The sequence below is a fragment of the Triturus cristatus genome, chromosome 1_2, assembly GCF_964204655.1.
Source record: "Triturus cristatus chromosome 1_2, aTriCri1.1, whole genome shotgun sequence".
In the NCBI taxonomy this organism is placed as follows: domain Eukaryota; kingdom Metazoa; phylum Chordata; class Amphibia; order Caudata; family Salamandridae; genus Triturus; species Triturus cristatus.
Window position 1 is genome coordinate 711,012,375 of NC_140580.1, and position 17,736 is coordinate 711,030,110.

At 46.6% G+C, this 17,736-nt stretch overlaps 1 protein-coding gene across 1 annotated transcript in view; it reads left to right on the forward strand.

The window, feature by feature from the left end:
- The window catches only part of EPHA8 (EPH receptor A8), an 876,683-nt gene that overhangs the window by 834,254 nt on the left and 24,693 nt on the right, over window positions 1–17,736 (forward strand). Inside the window, exon 13 of the mRNA XM_085608587.1 lies at window positions 5,398–5,547. Within this exon, the coding sequence (XP_085464713.1) occupies window positions 5,398–5,547 (150 nt within the window). The remainder of the gene's footprint in view (window positions 1–5,397; window positions 5,548–17,736) is intronic.

Sequence of the window (17,736 nt, forward strand, 5' to 3'; positions counted from 1 at the left end):
ATAGGATAGCCACAACTCTTTTAATGTGTCTCAGAATTGCCTTCCAGTGTGTTGCTTTAGGGAGGCAGAACCACCAAATATGAAAAGAATCACCTGTTGCTGAGTTGCATCTCCAGCAGCGTGGTGAGGCAGAGGGGTAGATACTGTATAAGCAGGTCGGGGTGTAATACCACCTTGTCATTAGTATGTATGGCATCTCACGGGATATTCTCCTAGACAGCTTTGGAATATCATGCCACAACTGGTCCCATTGTGTCTCAGAGGTCCCCTCTGCAGTGCCCGCGTGCCACTGGGATTGGTATGGGTGCGTTCTATCTGGGTTTGAGTGTTGGAGTACCCGGTATGTGCGTGAGATCAAGCGCCTTGTCCCATTAAAGAACCAGATCAGGGTCTCGAAGGAGGTAAGGGGTCGAGTTGCCCCTTGGGCATTGATAGGATGGAGTGCCCAGTGCTGCAATTGATAATATTGTATTCTAGCTGATTCAGGCAGCTGGAACTGCTGCTTGCACTTGTCAAATGACTTGATCCTATCATCCTCAACTAATTCACAGAGAGTGAGGCATTCCCCCTCCCTCCAGTCTGGAAAGAAATTAGCCTGTCGAGCTGGGTAGAGCTCTGGGTTGCAGGCAAGTGGGGTGTTCAGGGAAGGAAAGCTGGTAAGGCCTCTCTTAAAGACAATTTCAAGGTCCATTTTAGTGGTAACAACTATGTATGCACTTCATGGCCTAACATGTTTAGGGAGCCATGCCAAGTCCGAGATGGGTTGGCAAGATACTGCCCAATCCATGTGAAACCAGTATTTGTCGCTCTCACGGACAACCCACTCTGATGCGTACCATAAGTAGGCCACCCAGTAATATTCACGAAGGTTGTGACAAGCCAAAACACCCCTCCATCTCTTGGAAGCATCAGTAAGGAGTTCAATATTCATGGGCATTTCCCTCCCCAAATGAAATTATGTAGGTCCCATTGTAAAGGGAGGTTAGCATCCTGGGGGATGGGGGTGGGCAGCTCCTGGAATAAATAAGGTATTGAGTCAGCAAACACTGTAGACCAAAGAAAGACAAACAGGATCATAATGAAAAGCAATAATGGAGGGGTCGAAAGGCACAGGAGACATTCTTATGTAACATAAAAAGGAAACACCCTCTAAACAAATATTTTCATCTTGAGGGGTGAAGGCAGTTTGGCTTCAGAAGATAGAAAGCATTCTGAGCTCAATCGCTGGTGTGGATCACTCACAGGGAGCATGCCACGGTCTACGCTACAACACCAGTGTGGGTGCCTCCTGTACTAGGGAGAGGCAAGTCCTCCTGCGATGTAGTTGACAAGCGGTAGCACGGTTGTGCTCCAGGAGGACTGAGGGGGCTGCAGCACATCGCCCGCACCCAGGCCGAAGGATCCTGCTCTGCGGTCACACACCCAGTGCGTAGCGTGGATCAATTCAGGATGGCAGCCCGACCAGCTGCGGGGCTGCAGACGAGTCAAAGCAGGTTCATGGATGCTGCCTGTCCAAATGGGTGCAGCCGGTGAGCAGGGAGTGCTCACCAAATTGCAGCATACTCCTGCAGAAATTCAGCAGTGTTGTAGGGCCTCTGCAGGATCGTCGGTCCTCAAGGTGGTGGCCAGACCACGTGTCTCATCAGCCCAGCACCAGCTTCATCCCAGGGCGTGTAGGGAGGTTCACTCCCCCTGTTGTGTAGTGTTCCAGCGGTGGCTAGACAGGGTCTGGGATAGCTGGGGGGCCACCACACAGTCCTTGTGCCCAGATAGAGAGCCCCAGTGCCATGACCATACCACGCATAGGCCGCAGTGCAGGCCACTGCAAGATGGCGGCATAAATCAGCCCCGGGGCCACAGGCATGGTCAAGCAGGTCCGTGTGTGCCACCAGTCCGAAGAGGAGATGGGCAGGAGTGGGGGTTGTCTTTCAAGTTGAGTTAGAGGTTTGCAACAATGCCAGCAAGGCTTTGAGACATTTGCCTTCCCCATCCCAGGTTCACCATGCTTCAAGATGGTGGTTGGACCATATGTCTCCCAGTCAAGGTTCGCCAGGGCCATCTCAGTGCTTGTTAGCCCTGCTTGGGCTTGCCTCCCCGATGCCTGGGGATGTCTCGCGACCAGGGCACCCGGTAGTGCCGTTTCTCCTCGTCTCTGGTGCTGGAGTTTAGCTAAGAATGCGAGTGGGGAGCGGGAGCCGCTTAGAGGGACGTCTCACTCCATCCCGAACTAGGCCACGCCCGGTCCTATACACAACTTTTAATGTTCTACTAATGCATAAGACAAAATAACAATTTTTACTTGAAGCGGGTAGTAATTTATTCTATTTCTATTATTTAAATCTTTAATTCAAAATTAAGTGAATATTGCTGTCATTATTTAAAATACACAATTATTTTACATGAATATTTATCACAAAAATAAATAAAAATATTATTAAAGTGTTTTGTGTTTTGACATTTTTCCCATATTTTATGATGTGGAGGTGCACAAATAGGGTTAGTAAAATACTGTATAATTAAATTAAAAATATGTATCATTTTTATAAAATTAGTTTATCTTTACAACATATATGTTTATATGTTTAACTTCTTCAAAGAAGTTAATTTATTTTAAAACTATTTTCTATATGTTTCGTTTTTTTAGATTTACCACCATTATTTTATACCCTTGTAAGTTAATCTCCATCCCTTTTTCAGGGCATGGAAACATGTAAGTTATACTTTGTGAGTAACTTTACACTTAAAGTTTGCGACCAGACAAAAGTGGTTAAGTTACTTTACACATCTAAATTTACTCAAGCGTGAGTTACATTTGTGACTACCCCAGCAGTCCGCTGCTTGCTCTGCAATCACTCATTGACTCTGCACAGTGTTCCTTGGCCTTTTGGCTATGTTGGCTGTGTACAGATTCCATGTCTGTTAAATGGAGTAGCCTCTTGAACAACATGAAGCACATCTGAGTATCAGAAAGTGAGATTTCAAACACATTTAAAATAATAGTCATGAATGAGTGCAAAGCAAACCAAATGAAGTAACAAACAGAACAAGGAGATGACCGGTAAAGTTGGGCAATGTGAACAACCTCAATTAACACATAGGAGAGAGTGGAAGATTATATTGAGAACAAGGAAGGTTAAAAAACGCAAGTGATAACATACATGGAGACGTTCAAAAAGAAAGCAGTAATGGAATTTAAATCAATTGAAAATAACTATTCCTAGAAAGTGAATTTAATAGTCAAAACTTGGAAAAATATACCTAACCTCCGCAGAATCCCAACATCAACTTTAATGAAAGTAAAACATGAACCGAATAATGTGTTTATAAAATTAGCATTACAATATACAAGAATAAGGCACTATTAAAAGCGACATGGAAAGTACCAGAAAACAGAAAAACTGGATCCTCGAAACCATAAGAGAACCTTGGAATGGAACGCACCAGGATTTGAGTGTTAATCCAAATTTACATCAGTGAGCATTATCATGGAATAATGCACGGATGAAATTATAGCTAAATCAATGTATCAGAAGCAAAGGGAAACTAAAGCAAGGCAGAAAATGAAGAAAGGGGTAAAAACATAATGGGTACATTCTAATTGCTGTAAGGAAACGCCACTCAGAACAACCCCAAACCTGGAGACATGACCAACTACAACACTCTGAAGAGAAACTTAGGTTGCCTAATAAAAGTAGAAACAGTTCAAGTCTACACATCTGTTTGGACAAGCGAGGTCGCTGCAAATGTTTGGTCTCTGCCAATACGAGGAATTGAGTGAACGGATATGCCACAAGCTTATGTCAGGCCACCTCAGAAGCAGGTGGGCGAGAAAACTACATTTGGACATATCAGAAGACAATGATCGTAAAATGAGCAGGAATATGGCAAGTGTCTACTGAAGTGAGACTGAAACGCAGCTCTAGTCACCACAACAATGATGGCGGCTATCGACTCCCTCCAGTGCAAGCACAAGTGTAACAATAAAGTCCAAAAAGTGGCAATATATCATATGCATATGTAAAAACGGTCAGACATATTGTGCAAGATGGGTCAAATAACCTGCTCCAAAATCAAGAGACACCTCAAAATGGATATATTCATGAATTGTCAGTTACATCCAGAAACCGACCACTGCAGACAATGGTTCCCCTCCATCAGTGGCAGTGGCTAAATAATGTTTACAAGAATAAGGGATAAGGGAGGCGAGAGACAACAAAGAGTACATACAGTCTGTCTGACTAATATAGAACATATATCCACATCCCAAAAACATGCCTGGAAGACAAAGATCTGGAATACTGACATTCAGTTCAACCAGCCACCTATTAGCAGTGATTAATTTGAGCTGGTGTTTGCTGGGGCTCAGTACCGGCACTTAATTCTCAACACCAGGACTTATGAAAACCCATCACAAACTGGCACTGTTTGTCTAATTTTGAGATGAGCACAACAAAAGAGTGTTTAAAAAGGCAGCAATCATTAAAAGTTATAAATACCTGCTGCCCAGGCTGTTTGCATAGCTTTTGGTGACCTGGAATAATCCAAATTGTAGGAGTGTGATGGTTAGTAGTTGTGAGTGTGGTACTAGCATTGGCAGTGCTGACAGGGGTAATGAGTGGAGTGACCTCCTGAGAAGGAATAATCTGTCAGCAAAATAAACAGAACCTGAAATGTGGACTGATTGCCTGGACACATTAATCTGATTGAAGAGGCAAAAAATGTCAGATTGCTCACTTGCCAGAGCCACAAATATATACATTAACAATACAATAGCATATTGTTAAGCTTTGACAACATTGATGCGAGTGGGACAAAAAAAAAGGATTGACGAGTTAGGCATGGTCTAAAATTAGTCCATAATTCTTCTGTTGAACAAATTAATCCATAGGTTGTTTTTTACTTTACCTTAGTCGGTTAATTTCAATAATTGTACTTTATATCAGTCACTATCCATTCAGTTTTCTGCTTTGATTCCACCCTAATCTTCCAAAAATTATATGTCGATTTGACATGCAAGTCTATAATAGAATTTACAATAAGTGAGAAACCCTCTGTTTCAAATACAAGAGACATGCCTTTTTAGAGGGTGTGATAGTCCTCAAGAAGAAAGAATTCCAACAGGAAGTTGTAGCTGTAGTGGTCAGCATGGAATACAGTGCTGAGTGCACAGATGTGGTTGAATATGATGACAGCCATTCAGTTCATAGGTAATACTCGCAGGGTTATTTAATACCATTTTGATCCTGCTAATGGTTGGCTACTAAGATTAAATTCTTAGGCAATCTTTCGTAAACTTAATGATTTGTATTTGCGATCATCAATAACTTACACTGTTTGAACGTGAAATCATGTATTCCTTACTCTCACCTTGTGTGTCCTTCCTTTGAATCTTAATAGGGTGGTAAGATCCCCATACGTTGGACGGCACCTGAAGCGATCACATTTCGCAAGTTTTCTTCTGCCAGTGATGTGTGGAGCTATGGCGTTGTTATGTGGGAGGTATTGGCCTATGGAGAGAGACCATACTGGAACATGACCAACCGTGATGTAAGTAGGGCACTGTAGTCTGCCATCTGCAATTTTGGTGTGTTGTGTAAGATTTCCATGGTGGAACTCTTTACACTTTGTCAGAGCAATTCTAATGATCCCATTTCCATGTAGAGAGAACTGATCACTGGCATAATGTACATGCATTATCAGGGTGAATATGTGTATGTCTATGTGGGGTTACTTATATGGCGCGACTGTTACTCCTATGAGTGTCCTGGCGCTACTGCCAAAAGGGTTATCTTACATCAGAGTTCGGTTATTTTGCTCTAGTAAAAATAATGCTCTTGAAAAGGATCCACGTTTTATTCTACACAACAAGGCATTGTACATTACACTAGAAAGTGGTGACCTCTGGCTTAGTGTTGTTCCATTACAGTTACTTTCTTATGGTTCTTCTATAACCTTCATGGTGTTGGAGCACTTTACAACAGACAACTACACCTGAGGAACCTAGCTGTATAAATAACAGTCATGAGTAAACAAGAAGGAAAAGCCGATAGGGTACTTAGGAAGAAAAAGAACTTAAGAACAGTTGAGCAGCAAAAAAACTTGGTTTAAGGTTAGTTAAAGCAATGAATGTAAACATTTACGTGCCTTTTTAAGGGAAAGGTTTTTGTTTTTTATCAGAAAGCACCAAGGTCTTATTCTTGCCACGTCTCATCGGTTATATAATTCAAAAGTGTGGGAGCTGCAATGGAGAAGGATTTGTGTGAAGCTTGGTAGGATTTACAGTTCTTGCTTTCAAGATGGAGGACTTCTTTGCTCCTCAGATTTCTTTCTCTACTGAGATATGGAACAAGCAGTGAAGGTAAGCTGTCTGGCTTAGTGTCAGCTGTGAATATCAAAACAGACATTGAGGCTGGGAGTCAACTCTATTTCAGCATATATAAAATGTTTGAAGGTGAGCCGTCTCTTTCAAGAGTCAGCCAGATGTAACCATCCATCAGCCGTGGCCGTGCAGGTAAGAGTGGTGGGGCCATGGGAAGATTTTGACTGACAACGACGAGGGAAAATTAACTGTTTATTTAATTTTCCCTCTCTTGGTCATCTGTTGAACCCCCCCCCCCCCCAACCAGGCCCCAACGCTCTTACCTGCATGGGGATGTGGCTGGTAACCATAGGGGGGTTATATCTTTTGAGTTGTTCATGTTCACTTCCAGATAAATAACCCTGTACCTACTAGATCAGGGGATAAGGAGGGGTAGAAAAAGTAAGTTACTTTTGTTAGAGGGATTTCATATTGGTAAAGACTGACTTTAACTGAAAATTAGTACACCTTTAAGAGTGGATAAGCGAGGAGGAGGAGCCTAGCGCGCAACCAAGATGGCCACGTAGGTGCGAGGCTCCCGAGGACCTCCGCAACCTCCTACATTTATCCTGTCTTCATCCTGCCTCGGTTGAGGGGACTGTGTCGGTGAGCCTGAGCCGAGGTGGTACCCGTTCTCCGTTCTCGAATCGGACTTCGGGTACCGGAGTGAGCACCGATTGAAGTTTGCGGCCTACTTCTCGCCGGACCCCGGATTTGCGCTGGGGGGTGACCCAGTGGCAAAGTGAACAACAACGGCGGGCTGGGCCTGGCGAGTCGCGTACTCCGCACTTTCGCTTTCACTTTCGCACCCCCTTGCCGTCTCTGCAAGTGAGATCGCGGAGCTCTTTGTGTTGGTGTGGCCTCGCGGGGAGACCCTGCCTGCCTGCCGGCTGTGACCCACCCCGCCGACCTGGGGTGGCCCCCCGGAGCTCGTGGCCTTGATTGCCTGCCCTCTACGGCGTAGCTGGTGCGGGTGTGTGACCCGTGGCGATGGCCACGAAACAAGACGGAGATCGGTCGAAGACCAAGTCGACCCGGCGTGGCGCCGTACATCAGGCCAACATCATGGACCGCTATACCCTCCAGAAGGGATCTCCGGGCGGACCGCACAAGTCCTCGGAGGGCCCCCCTGATGCCCCGGATTTGCCCACGGATCTGACTCTGCAAGACGTCATGGGCGCCATTGCTGAGATGAAGGCCTCGGTGGGCCAGCGGTTCGACACATTGGCGCATAAGATCAACGCGGTCCTCGTGGATGTCGGCCTGGTGAGGGCTGATCTCTCCAAGACCAACGACCGGGTTGATTCTTTGGCCCGAACCACGTCGGGCCTCACGACTGAGGTGGCGGCCCTCCAAACGGAGGTGCACCGACTTCGTCAGGCGAGTGCGCTTATGGATCAGCGCCTGGAGGATTCCGAGAGTCGGGCCCGGAGGAATAATATCCGCATCATCGGAGTACCCGAGGGACGGGAGGAGGCGGCGGCTGATCTTTTTGTAGAGGACCTGATCGCTACCCATCTCCAGCCTCGGGGACTGAGTAAATTCTTTGCTGTGGAGAGGGCCCACAGAGTTCCCGGGGGAAGGCCGAAGGTCGGAGCCCCTCCGCGGCCTCTCATTGCCCGGATTTTTAACTTTCGGGACAGGGACGCGATCTTGCAAGCCTCCAGAATGCAAGGGCCGATTAAGCTGGAAAATATGGAGGTGAACTTTTATCCCGATTTTACCCAAGCGGTTCAGAAGCAGAGACTGAGTTTCCTGGGCGTCAAGCGCCGTCTCTGGGACATGAACTTAAAATACGCCATGCTCTTCCCGGCCAAGCTGCGGGTAGAGGTGGATGGTCGCACGCACTTTTTTGATCGTTCCGAAGCGGCCGGGGACTGGCTGGACACTCTGCCTGGGGGTAGTGATCGAGATGGTGGGGGGGGGCGGCGGGAGGAGACGGCCCACAGGATCGGGACTGAGGGGTTGATATTGGGCCTCACTCTGGACGACTATGATGCCACTTTCGACCAAGCTTCTGTCTTTGTTCTTTCCCCTCCCTTGGAGGTTGTGTGGGGTCTAGAAGGGGTACTCTTTCCTCCTCTAGGGGGTTTAGATAGTTCCATTATATAGGGGCGACAGGCACACTGCAAGTTGGGGGGGCTGTCTGGGCTCATGCAGGGGTGCAGGGAGGGGGGAGTTTTGTTGGGGTGGGTGGGTTGGGGTGGGGTGTTGTTCGTTTATACCACAAGGCAAAAGTATCGTTGTGTTATTTCTAAAGTGCTCTCTGGGGGACGAGTGATGGCTTCTGTTTATGATGGGGATAGGGGACTGAGTCTGTTGTCCTGGAATGTTAATGGATTGGGGGACAGGATAAAACGAGGTGTGGTCCTGCAGTTCTTGAAGCGAATTTCGCCCGATATAGTTTTTTTGCAGGAGACACACCTCATTGGCAACTCCTTTTGTGCTATGAATCGACGGGGCTACCGCCTTGTGGCCCATTCGGGCTTCACGTCTGGTTCAAGGGGTGTGGGCATTATGGTTAAGAACTCGCTCCCGTTGGAAATTGATGAAGTGCTCCATGACGACAGGGGACGTTACACGGTTTTGGTGGGTAGAATGGAGGGCAGAGTGGTCGTTTTTGTTTCTGTTTATGTCCCGCCGGGGCTGCAGACGACCACCTTTGCGGATCTGGGGCGCCTCCTCCTTGGCCTTCCGGAGGGGATTCTAGTGGTGGGGGGGTATTTTATTGCTGTGGTTTCCGGAACTGTGGATCGTCACCCCCCTAGGGATCTCCCCCGTGCCCAGGTGTGGTTGTCTGGCCTCTTGGATACCTTGGGGCTGGTGGATTGTTGGCGTTTGAAACATCCCACGCAGCTACAGTACACCTTCCATTCAGGGGCTCATGGTAGTCTCTCACGGCTAGATTATGTCCTGGTTCCGGCGGCGCATGTGGGGAGGATAGGGGAGGTGCGCCATTTGGCACGGGGTATTTCGGACCACTCCCCGCTCTTGTTGCACTTTGATATTCTTCCGAGGGGAGAGGGTAGGGTGGTCCCGATTAATCCCTGGTACCTGCGTGACCCCACCATTCGCGCAGAGCTGGTTAAATCCCTTAAGCGCTACTTTGACGAGAATGTGGGGTCTGTGTCATCGGCGGTCTCACTGTGGGAGGCGTTCAAGACGGTACTCCGGGGAGAGGCCTTGTCCCTTATTTCCCATTCCCGGAGGCGCGAGCGGGAGGAGGTGACCCGTGTTGAGGCTGAGATAACCGAGTTGGAGGGTGCTCTAGAATGTGGGGTGACGGATGACAAATTACATGTTCTCCGACTCAAGCAAGCGGCCTATAAGGCCCTCGTCACAGAGGCGGCCAGGGGCCTCAGTAGAGAGCAACAGGGGAGATTGTATGATGTTGGTGATAAGGCTGGTAAATTGATTGCGTGGCTGGACAAAAAGGAGAGAGCGAGTCGAGTTGTCCCGTTGATTGAGAAACAGAATGGTGTGTGTGTCACTGAAGCAGAAGAAATTGTCTCCTGCTTTGCAGACTATTTCCGTGGGGTGTATTCCCCGGTGTCCTCCCGCTCTGAAGAGGATTCCCATGCCCTGCTCAGGGATATCGCGCTGCCTTCCCTTTCGGAGGAGGACAGAGTGTCGTTGGACACCGCTCCAACTTCCGAAGAAATTGCCCTCGCCATACGTTCGGTCGCTTCCGGCAAGGCCATGGGTCCTAATGGTCTTCCCATCGAGTTGTATAAACTGCGACCGGATACGCTGGCGCCGCATCTCCGTGCTATGTTCCTCGCGGCCCACTCGGCGGGTTCCCTCCCGCTAGACCAGCGTCTAGCTACTATCGTGGTTATTCATAAGGAGGGGAGGCCACGGGAACGGGTCACATCCTATCGGCCTATTTCGCTATTGAATGCGGAGCCCAAAATCCTCGCCAAGGTGTTGGCCAATCGGTTGGTCGGCGTAGTGTGTGACTTGACTCACCAGGATCAGTCCGGCTTTATCCCTCATCGCAATACAGCGCTTAACCTGCGGCGTTTGCATGGGGTGCTCGCACGTGTCCCGTTCATACGAGAGCCGGCCATTTTGGCGTCCTTGGACGCCACTATGGCGTTTGACACGCTTGAATGGCCTTATATTTGGGCGACGCTCGCAAAGTTTGGGTTTGGCCCAGGATTCATCAGTTGGGTAAAATTGTTGTACTCTGGCCCGCTGGCGCAGGTGGTTGTGAACGGTAGAGTGTCGGCTCCGTTCGAGCTGGGCAGGGGCACGCGGCAGGGCTGCCCGTTATCGCCGCTCCTTTTTGCGCTCGCCTTGGAGCCCCTGGCGGAGTGGCTGCGGTGGGAACCTTCTATTCGTGGTCTCCGCTGGACCCCCGAGTGTGAGGACCGCGTATCTCTATACGCTGACGATATTCTCCTGTACCTGGCTTCCCCACGTAAATCACTGATAGTACTGGTTGATGTATTGCATTCATTTGGTCTTAACTCCGGCCTTGTCATCAACTGGGCTAAATCGTGCGTCTATGTTTTCTCTGGGGAGGATCCTATCCTTCCGCGGGGCTGTCCTATCCAGATCGCCCGCGGGGATTTCGGTACCTGGGTGTCTTCATTACCCTGGACGCGGAGGCCCGATATAGTCAGAACTTGCTTCCCCCCCTCCAGCGCCTGAAGGAGGATGTCGCGCGTTGGAGGCGCTTGCCGCTCTCGCCGCTCGGCCGGGCGGCATTGTTTAAGATGATGTCGCTGCCGCGTTTCCTGTACGCTCTGCAGAACACAATGGACGTCGTCCCGGCGCGCTACTTTCGCGAGGTGGAGAGTTTGCAGCGCCGACTGTTCTGGGAAGGTAGACCGCGTATCGCCCTGGCGAAGCTGACGCTCCCGTGGTATGACGGGGGGATTGCCCTCCCGGATATCAAACGGTATTATTGGGCCTCCCAGCTGGCTGCGATTAATCACGGCCTGTACGGGCCCGCTCTAAACCCGGCCTTTGAAATGGATAAGATGTTACTGCCGGGTGGTGATTATAACCGAGCGCTTTACTCCAGCTCGCTTGACGCACGTCTGACGGGCCCCACGCGTGTCATGGTACGAGTGTGGCACACGGCTAATGTGGCGATGGGGTGGAAAGATCGTTTGACCCGGGCGGCGCCACTATACGCATCTGAGCAGTTGGGCTCCCTGTGGACCTCGAAGGGCTTTGAGAAGTGGGACATGATAGGCATCAGCAGGGTGGGTGATCTCTGGACGAGGGGGGGGATTCAAAACATTCGAGATGCTACAGACAGAATTCCAGTTGCAGGACAGGGAGTACTTTCGGTATATGCAGATCCGTCATGCGCTATGCTCCGTATTCCCGGACGTTGCCTCCATCCCGGAGTATTCCCCTCTGGAGGATAGAGTGTTAGATGGACATGTACCGGACAGCACGATTTCATTAATCTATAAAAAACTTATCAATGACCGCTCGGGACTGCTGACTAACCTTTGTGAGGCATGGGTGGCCGATGGATTGGAGCTGGATGACGAGGACTGGGTATCTGCGGTGGCCTCCCCGAAAGAGGTGGCCATACCGGCCCGCCTTCGCTTCGTCCAACTCAAGATACTCCATAGGGTCTATGTTACGGGGCCAAGGCTACTGCGTATGGGCTATGCTGTGGACGGGTTGTGTAAGTGTGGGTGTGGTTCGTTGGGGACCTTTCTCCATATTTTGTGGGAATGCCCGGAGGTGGAGCGATTCTGGCGTGGTGTGCATGAGGTCCTGCGGGTGGTTACGCGTGTGTCGCTGCTGCCCGAAGCGAGGAGATGCCTTCTGAATGTGTGGGAGCCAACCGATTACTCGGTGCCACAGACGCGGTGGGTGACTCTGGGATATATGGTGGCCAAACGCGACATTGCTCAACTGTGGGGTTCCCAGAGGTCGCCGACTGTCTCGGCATGGAAGGATAACATGGATTGGTGCATGTTTCGGGAAAAGGTGGTGTATGTTGCGAGAGGTAAGCCTGGGACATGGGTGAACGTATGGGGCCCCTGGAACGCCTACCGCGGGGGAATCTGTACCCCGCCGTTATTGCCCGATCCGTCACCGGCCCCGTCCCCTTAGCCAGCTTATCTCCCCGGTTCCGGGCACTGAGTCCACCTAATCCCCGTCTTGACCTTTTCCCCCCCTTGATACTCCTATGGATTGGTAGGGTCCCCCCTCTAGGGGAGCGCATGCTGCTGTTTCCGATTGTGGGTTGCCTTGTGGATTTGTTTTTTGTTGTTATTTATATTAAAATGAAACCGTTATGTGGGGTCCGGATGGCGTGGCTACCACCGCTTCTAACTCCTGTGCATTTCCCTTTGCCGCGGCATGCGCGCTATTGTTTGTATCACATGCTCCTTTTGCTTGCTAGCGGCCGGCCTGAAGGTTGTAGGCCCATCTTTGTATATTTTTTTAATTTTGTAATAAACGGTTTCAAAAAAAAAAAAAAAAAAGAGTGGATAAGCATGTTCAGATTGTTTTTTGTATAGTTATTTTCAAAAGAGGAGTTTTGTAGGCTTGAAGGGTTTTATTTACAGAAAGCTCCATTTTTACGAGTTTAGTGATGAATTTATAATACAACCACTGTACTGTATTTCCAGTCTTATTTTCCTCAATTGTTTAGGAATTTCCCTATAGGCATGCATAGATTATGCATGCTAAAAAAGGTTTTTTTGTGTGACAGGGAGAGAGTTCATGTGTCTGCTGGTGCTCTTGTCAAGATGTTGTAGAGAGACATCTTGAATTGGTATTTTTCTTTCGTTATTAATGATGAGTGATTTGCTTGAACCCTGTGCTTAGCACCAGATTCCAAGTAATTTGACCCACACAGAAACAGCTTTGAAACACAGTAACTAAAATACCAAAGCTATTCATCTTTCTTTTGAACGAGGTGCAGAGATTGTTTGACATGTTCCCCTGATGACTGCATTCTTCGCAGAGGTTCTTTTCTTGTTATGCAGTGCATACAGCCCCAGCCTCAGTGATCATAGCAATCAAACTCATACACCTCATCCTTTCATCCAGTACAACCACTAGTTGACATAACAAGGTAATCCTTTGACAGAGCATTCTGAGGTTTTATCATCAATACATACCTTGAAGATATATGTACCGCATAGTTACATATCACAACTACGGACCTTGGAGATGTATGTTCCGCACAGGTACATATAGGTATAGAAAATCTAGGCTTACTTGCCTGTCAATTTTATAATTTTCAATATTCTGTCCCATCTATATTGTTGATTCGATATTCAGGGAGCACACCCCATGAGGGTATCGGAAAGTACAGCAGGTTATGTGATGGGAGTAGGTAAGCAGGTTAAAGTCCGTTAACCTGTAGAAGGGGTGTCTTTTGGAAGTTTCTGTATTTTTTTTACCTCTACCTTGAGGAGGAGGTACATTGGGAGATAGGTCCATAGAGACTCATGATGAAAGTGGTATGTGCTTCTGCTAACTTTTTTTCATCAACCCATTTGGAGTATAAGCCAATATTAGGTATGCCTTAGTGTATGCAGACATGTTTATGGTTTTGAATATCACTAACCGAACAGTGCGGTGAGGTTGTGTTAGGTAGGCTGGCACTGTGAATTACAATGCACAAGATGGCAATGCAGATAGAAAAGGGACCACTAGGAGGAGTACACAGACTGACACAATACAGCATGGAAGGAGGAAAGTCACTTCATGGTTCAATACAAAAAGGAAAGGCAGGCAGAGGAAGGGTAGGCAGTCTAGGGAGTGTGCAGTATGGCAGGAGACATAGGTGGCATCAAAGCAGCGTTGTGAGTGGCTGGGGGAAGGAGTCATGAGCTGGTAGCAGCTATTTGCCGTGTGGGAGCAAAGGGGTGAACAGGGCTTTATTTGGTGAGTGGTAAACACCACTTGTTGCCTGCTTGGGGGGAGCTTGTTGGAGAAAGTCTGTTCTGAGCATTCACACATGTGCATCTAGTCAGTTTGTAAGGGAGCATTAGCTTTGATCGTCAAGTGCATGGATGTACTTGGACTTGCATACGAGACATTGTGTGTTAAACTTGATACTCTTTTTTGCAAGTTGTTAGTGAGTTGCTAGTTGGTTTCTATGAGGTCCTAATGTTTCCAAGTGTGAATGAGCCTGGCAGCATAATACTGCACTGTGGGAAGATACTGAATACTGTGCTATGCTCTGAGAAGAGTTGTATTTGTATTTTATTTTTATTTTCTCCCTACCCTGTGAAGATGCGCATATCAAATCTGACAAGTGAGCAAAGAGAAGCAGAAGACTGTAATGTGAAAAAATCTCTGGAAAAGGGAAAGAGTAAGAACGAAAATACAGAAATGCTATATAAACCAATATGGCAGAGATGTGGACAGGAGTGACTCAGTGGAGCTCCTAAGCTTATGCTATCCAGGGTTCTAGCCGTCCACCACCCGCCTCATCACACCGTTCTTACTCACTTACCAGGGGCTTTCGGGTAAGATGTGGAAGATCAAATTGAAGGTAACAGAGGCTTGGGAGGTCCCTGCCTGTTAGACATACTGGACTGTGTTCTGGTCGCCATGTGCTGAACAGGGGCCCACGCTGCAGAAATTTGGTGGTGTATCATGCTAATGCAGATGAAAACAGCGGATGGCAGTGCAGTGGGTGGTGTGAGCCCCTCTTTGTTGGAGAGTCCCACAGCAGCCAGATCAGCTCCGATCTGGCCCTTCTTTGACTCCTGGTCCTTGGAATACTGGACCTGCTGTGGGGCAGCAGTAGGCATTGGAGATGGCTAGTGCTGGACCATCACTGGGATACGAGGACATACTCCTGCCAGCCTAACAAAGAAATTGGTTGGCTAGTAGTGGCTGATCCACCTAAAATGCCTGCTTTTGATGATTGTCGGGCAAGAAGGACTGGATTATGGAGAATGTCACCCTTACCTCCATTTCCATCAGAGCAATGTCACTACAGTGTACTGTTGCTGACTGTGATCTTCAATACACCATATAAATAGAAAAATGTTAACCTTGCTATGAATTTATATTGTAATTTTGAAATGGTATTTTTGCAAACTGCTTGAATGCAGTAGTAAATGTTTTGATGGAAAGTGCTCCACCAGCATTTGGATATAACTATAAATCTGCAAACCTTATAGACCATCTTCATCCATAAAGGCGATGAGGCACCACAGTTCTCTGGCTCAAGGAATACATTGACAGTTGATTGACCAAGAAAGATCTTAAAATAAGAAAGGGGGCTTCAAATACCTTATTCTCTAATGGGGGTCTCCTATAGAACAATTAATTTTGAGCTTTTTCATGAAGGACATAAGGCTGGGGTCCAATGGCATGTCTTTTTGGGTACAGAGTTGCACTGTGGTGGTGCTGCACAGAAAAAAGGCTTGTTTAAGAAGATTTAACATTTTTACCCACTGAAACTTTAGGCAGTGATTGTTGTTTTAATGCTCTGGTACCTATAGCAAGACTAGGTTTATCCATAAGTTAGAGGGGATGAGCAAGAGGAGGTCTTTATCAGTGATGAAGCAGATTTTAAATTAAATGTGTATGTATGTGGTATATGTTTATCAAATCAAATCATCTTTATTCAGTGTGAAAAAATCACATCATAAAAGAGTACACTCACAGCATATTTATACATCATTAATTCATGTAAATATATTAAATGAATTTTTTTTAAAATACATAAAAAAGATACAGTAGGGGACTCATAATGTCCCATGTAGACTCAGGGTGCAGTATAGCGTATAAGATTAGTCCAAGGAGCAATACATTTATCTTTTGGGGGGCAAAGTGCTAGTGCTTGAATGTGCAGAGTTGAATCAAAGTAGTGCAAAACATTACATCTCGAAATTACAGTTCAAAGATTCTTAAAATTCATATATTTACATTGTATTTAAAACAGTTAGCCCTTTAAAAAGACATTATGTTTATACATCTTACATTTGGATCGATTTCCTACACCTAAAAACATTTTTTTTAAAAGATTGATATAGAGGCTATCACATATGGTGTCTCTAACTGTTGTAAAGCTATAAGGGCTGGACGACATTGCCTCAAACCAAGTAGTTTTAACAGAGGAATAATCCATAAATTCCTCTGCACTGAAAAAAATTTACAAAAGAATGCCACGTGAATGGTCGATTGTAGTGACGTATCATCACAAGGACATTTACACAGTTCTTTTGACCAATCATTGGCTATAGGAAAGCTTGTTAATCTATGTATAATGCCTAAACGAAAACGGAGTAAAAGAATTTTATCGTAATCACATACTGTCAGGTCTAGATATGGTTGCAGTTTTAGAGATGTTAAAGTAAGATTATGCGCCTGGACCGTTTTTTTATTCATTTCTATGCAGAGCCTCTGGTTGCTGAGAAAGCCTAAGGACTCTCTCTTAAGGTCCTTCCTGGTTATCCTGAGCATAGTAATAGGATCATCATAAAATTCTTGATGGCCCAGATTATAAAGGAATGTTTTAACATAAAGCAACCATTTAGCTTGTTTCACTCCGTCTAGACCCATACAGTCAGTGATAATCATACGATTAAGTTTCATCTCCTCTGTTGTCCAAACCCTATGCCATAACAGGATCGGTTGAATCTTTATAATGTCTTCCAAGTATGTCAACCCTAATTCAGTATGGCATATAAAAGTGGAAGTGCTATTTGGAAACATCAATAAAAACCTTAAAAAGGTGTTCTCGGCTACCTGGATGGGATATACATCCATATAACCCCAAACGCCCGCTCCATATGTGGCTACAGTAACACATTTTGCTTTATAAATATTTAATAATTCCACCGTTGGTCGTCTGCCCATTTTCCTACTAAAGTTAGATAGGGCAGAAAGGGTTCTTATAAACAGTAACCTTCTTATTTTGACCGCCTCCAGCCAGGAACCCGTACGATCAAATAAGATCCCAAGGTAGGACATTTTTTTAGTACTTTCGATCCGTTTTTTATCGATAACAATATATGTTTATCACAAACCTAGCCGAATGGCCATTCAGAGCTGCACAGGGTCAAAGCAAAAGTAAGGGCAATAAGTAATTGGAGTGATATCAGGTTTCCAAGAGCAAAATGTGTGTTTAGATAAAGAGAGCCCTAAGGCACTCTGTTGAAGAGGGGAAGCAAGGGTGATCAGGAGGACTTTGCCGTGAGGAAAGAGAAGACCAAATGCAATTCATGCCTCTAAAGTTCATAGTTAGAAGTATTTCATGGTCACAGAATAGAAGGTCACTGATTGATCAGATAGTGCCTATGAGCATTTACACATCCCCATCAATTATTTTAGCAAAGTTTATTCAAGTGCAATTTGGCAATCGTCAACTCTAAAATGATAGCTGCCTTTCAAATACGATGGAAGTTTGAATTGCTTGTTATGCTCAA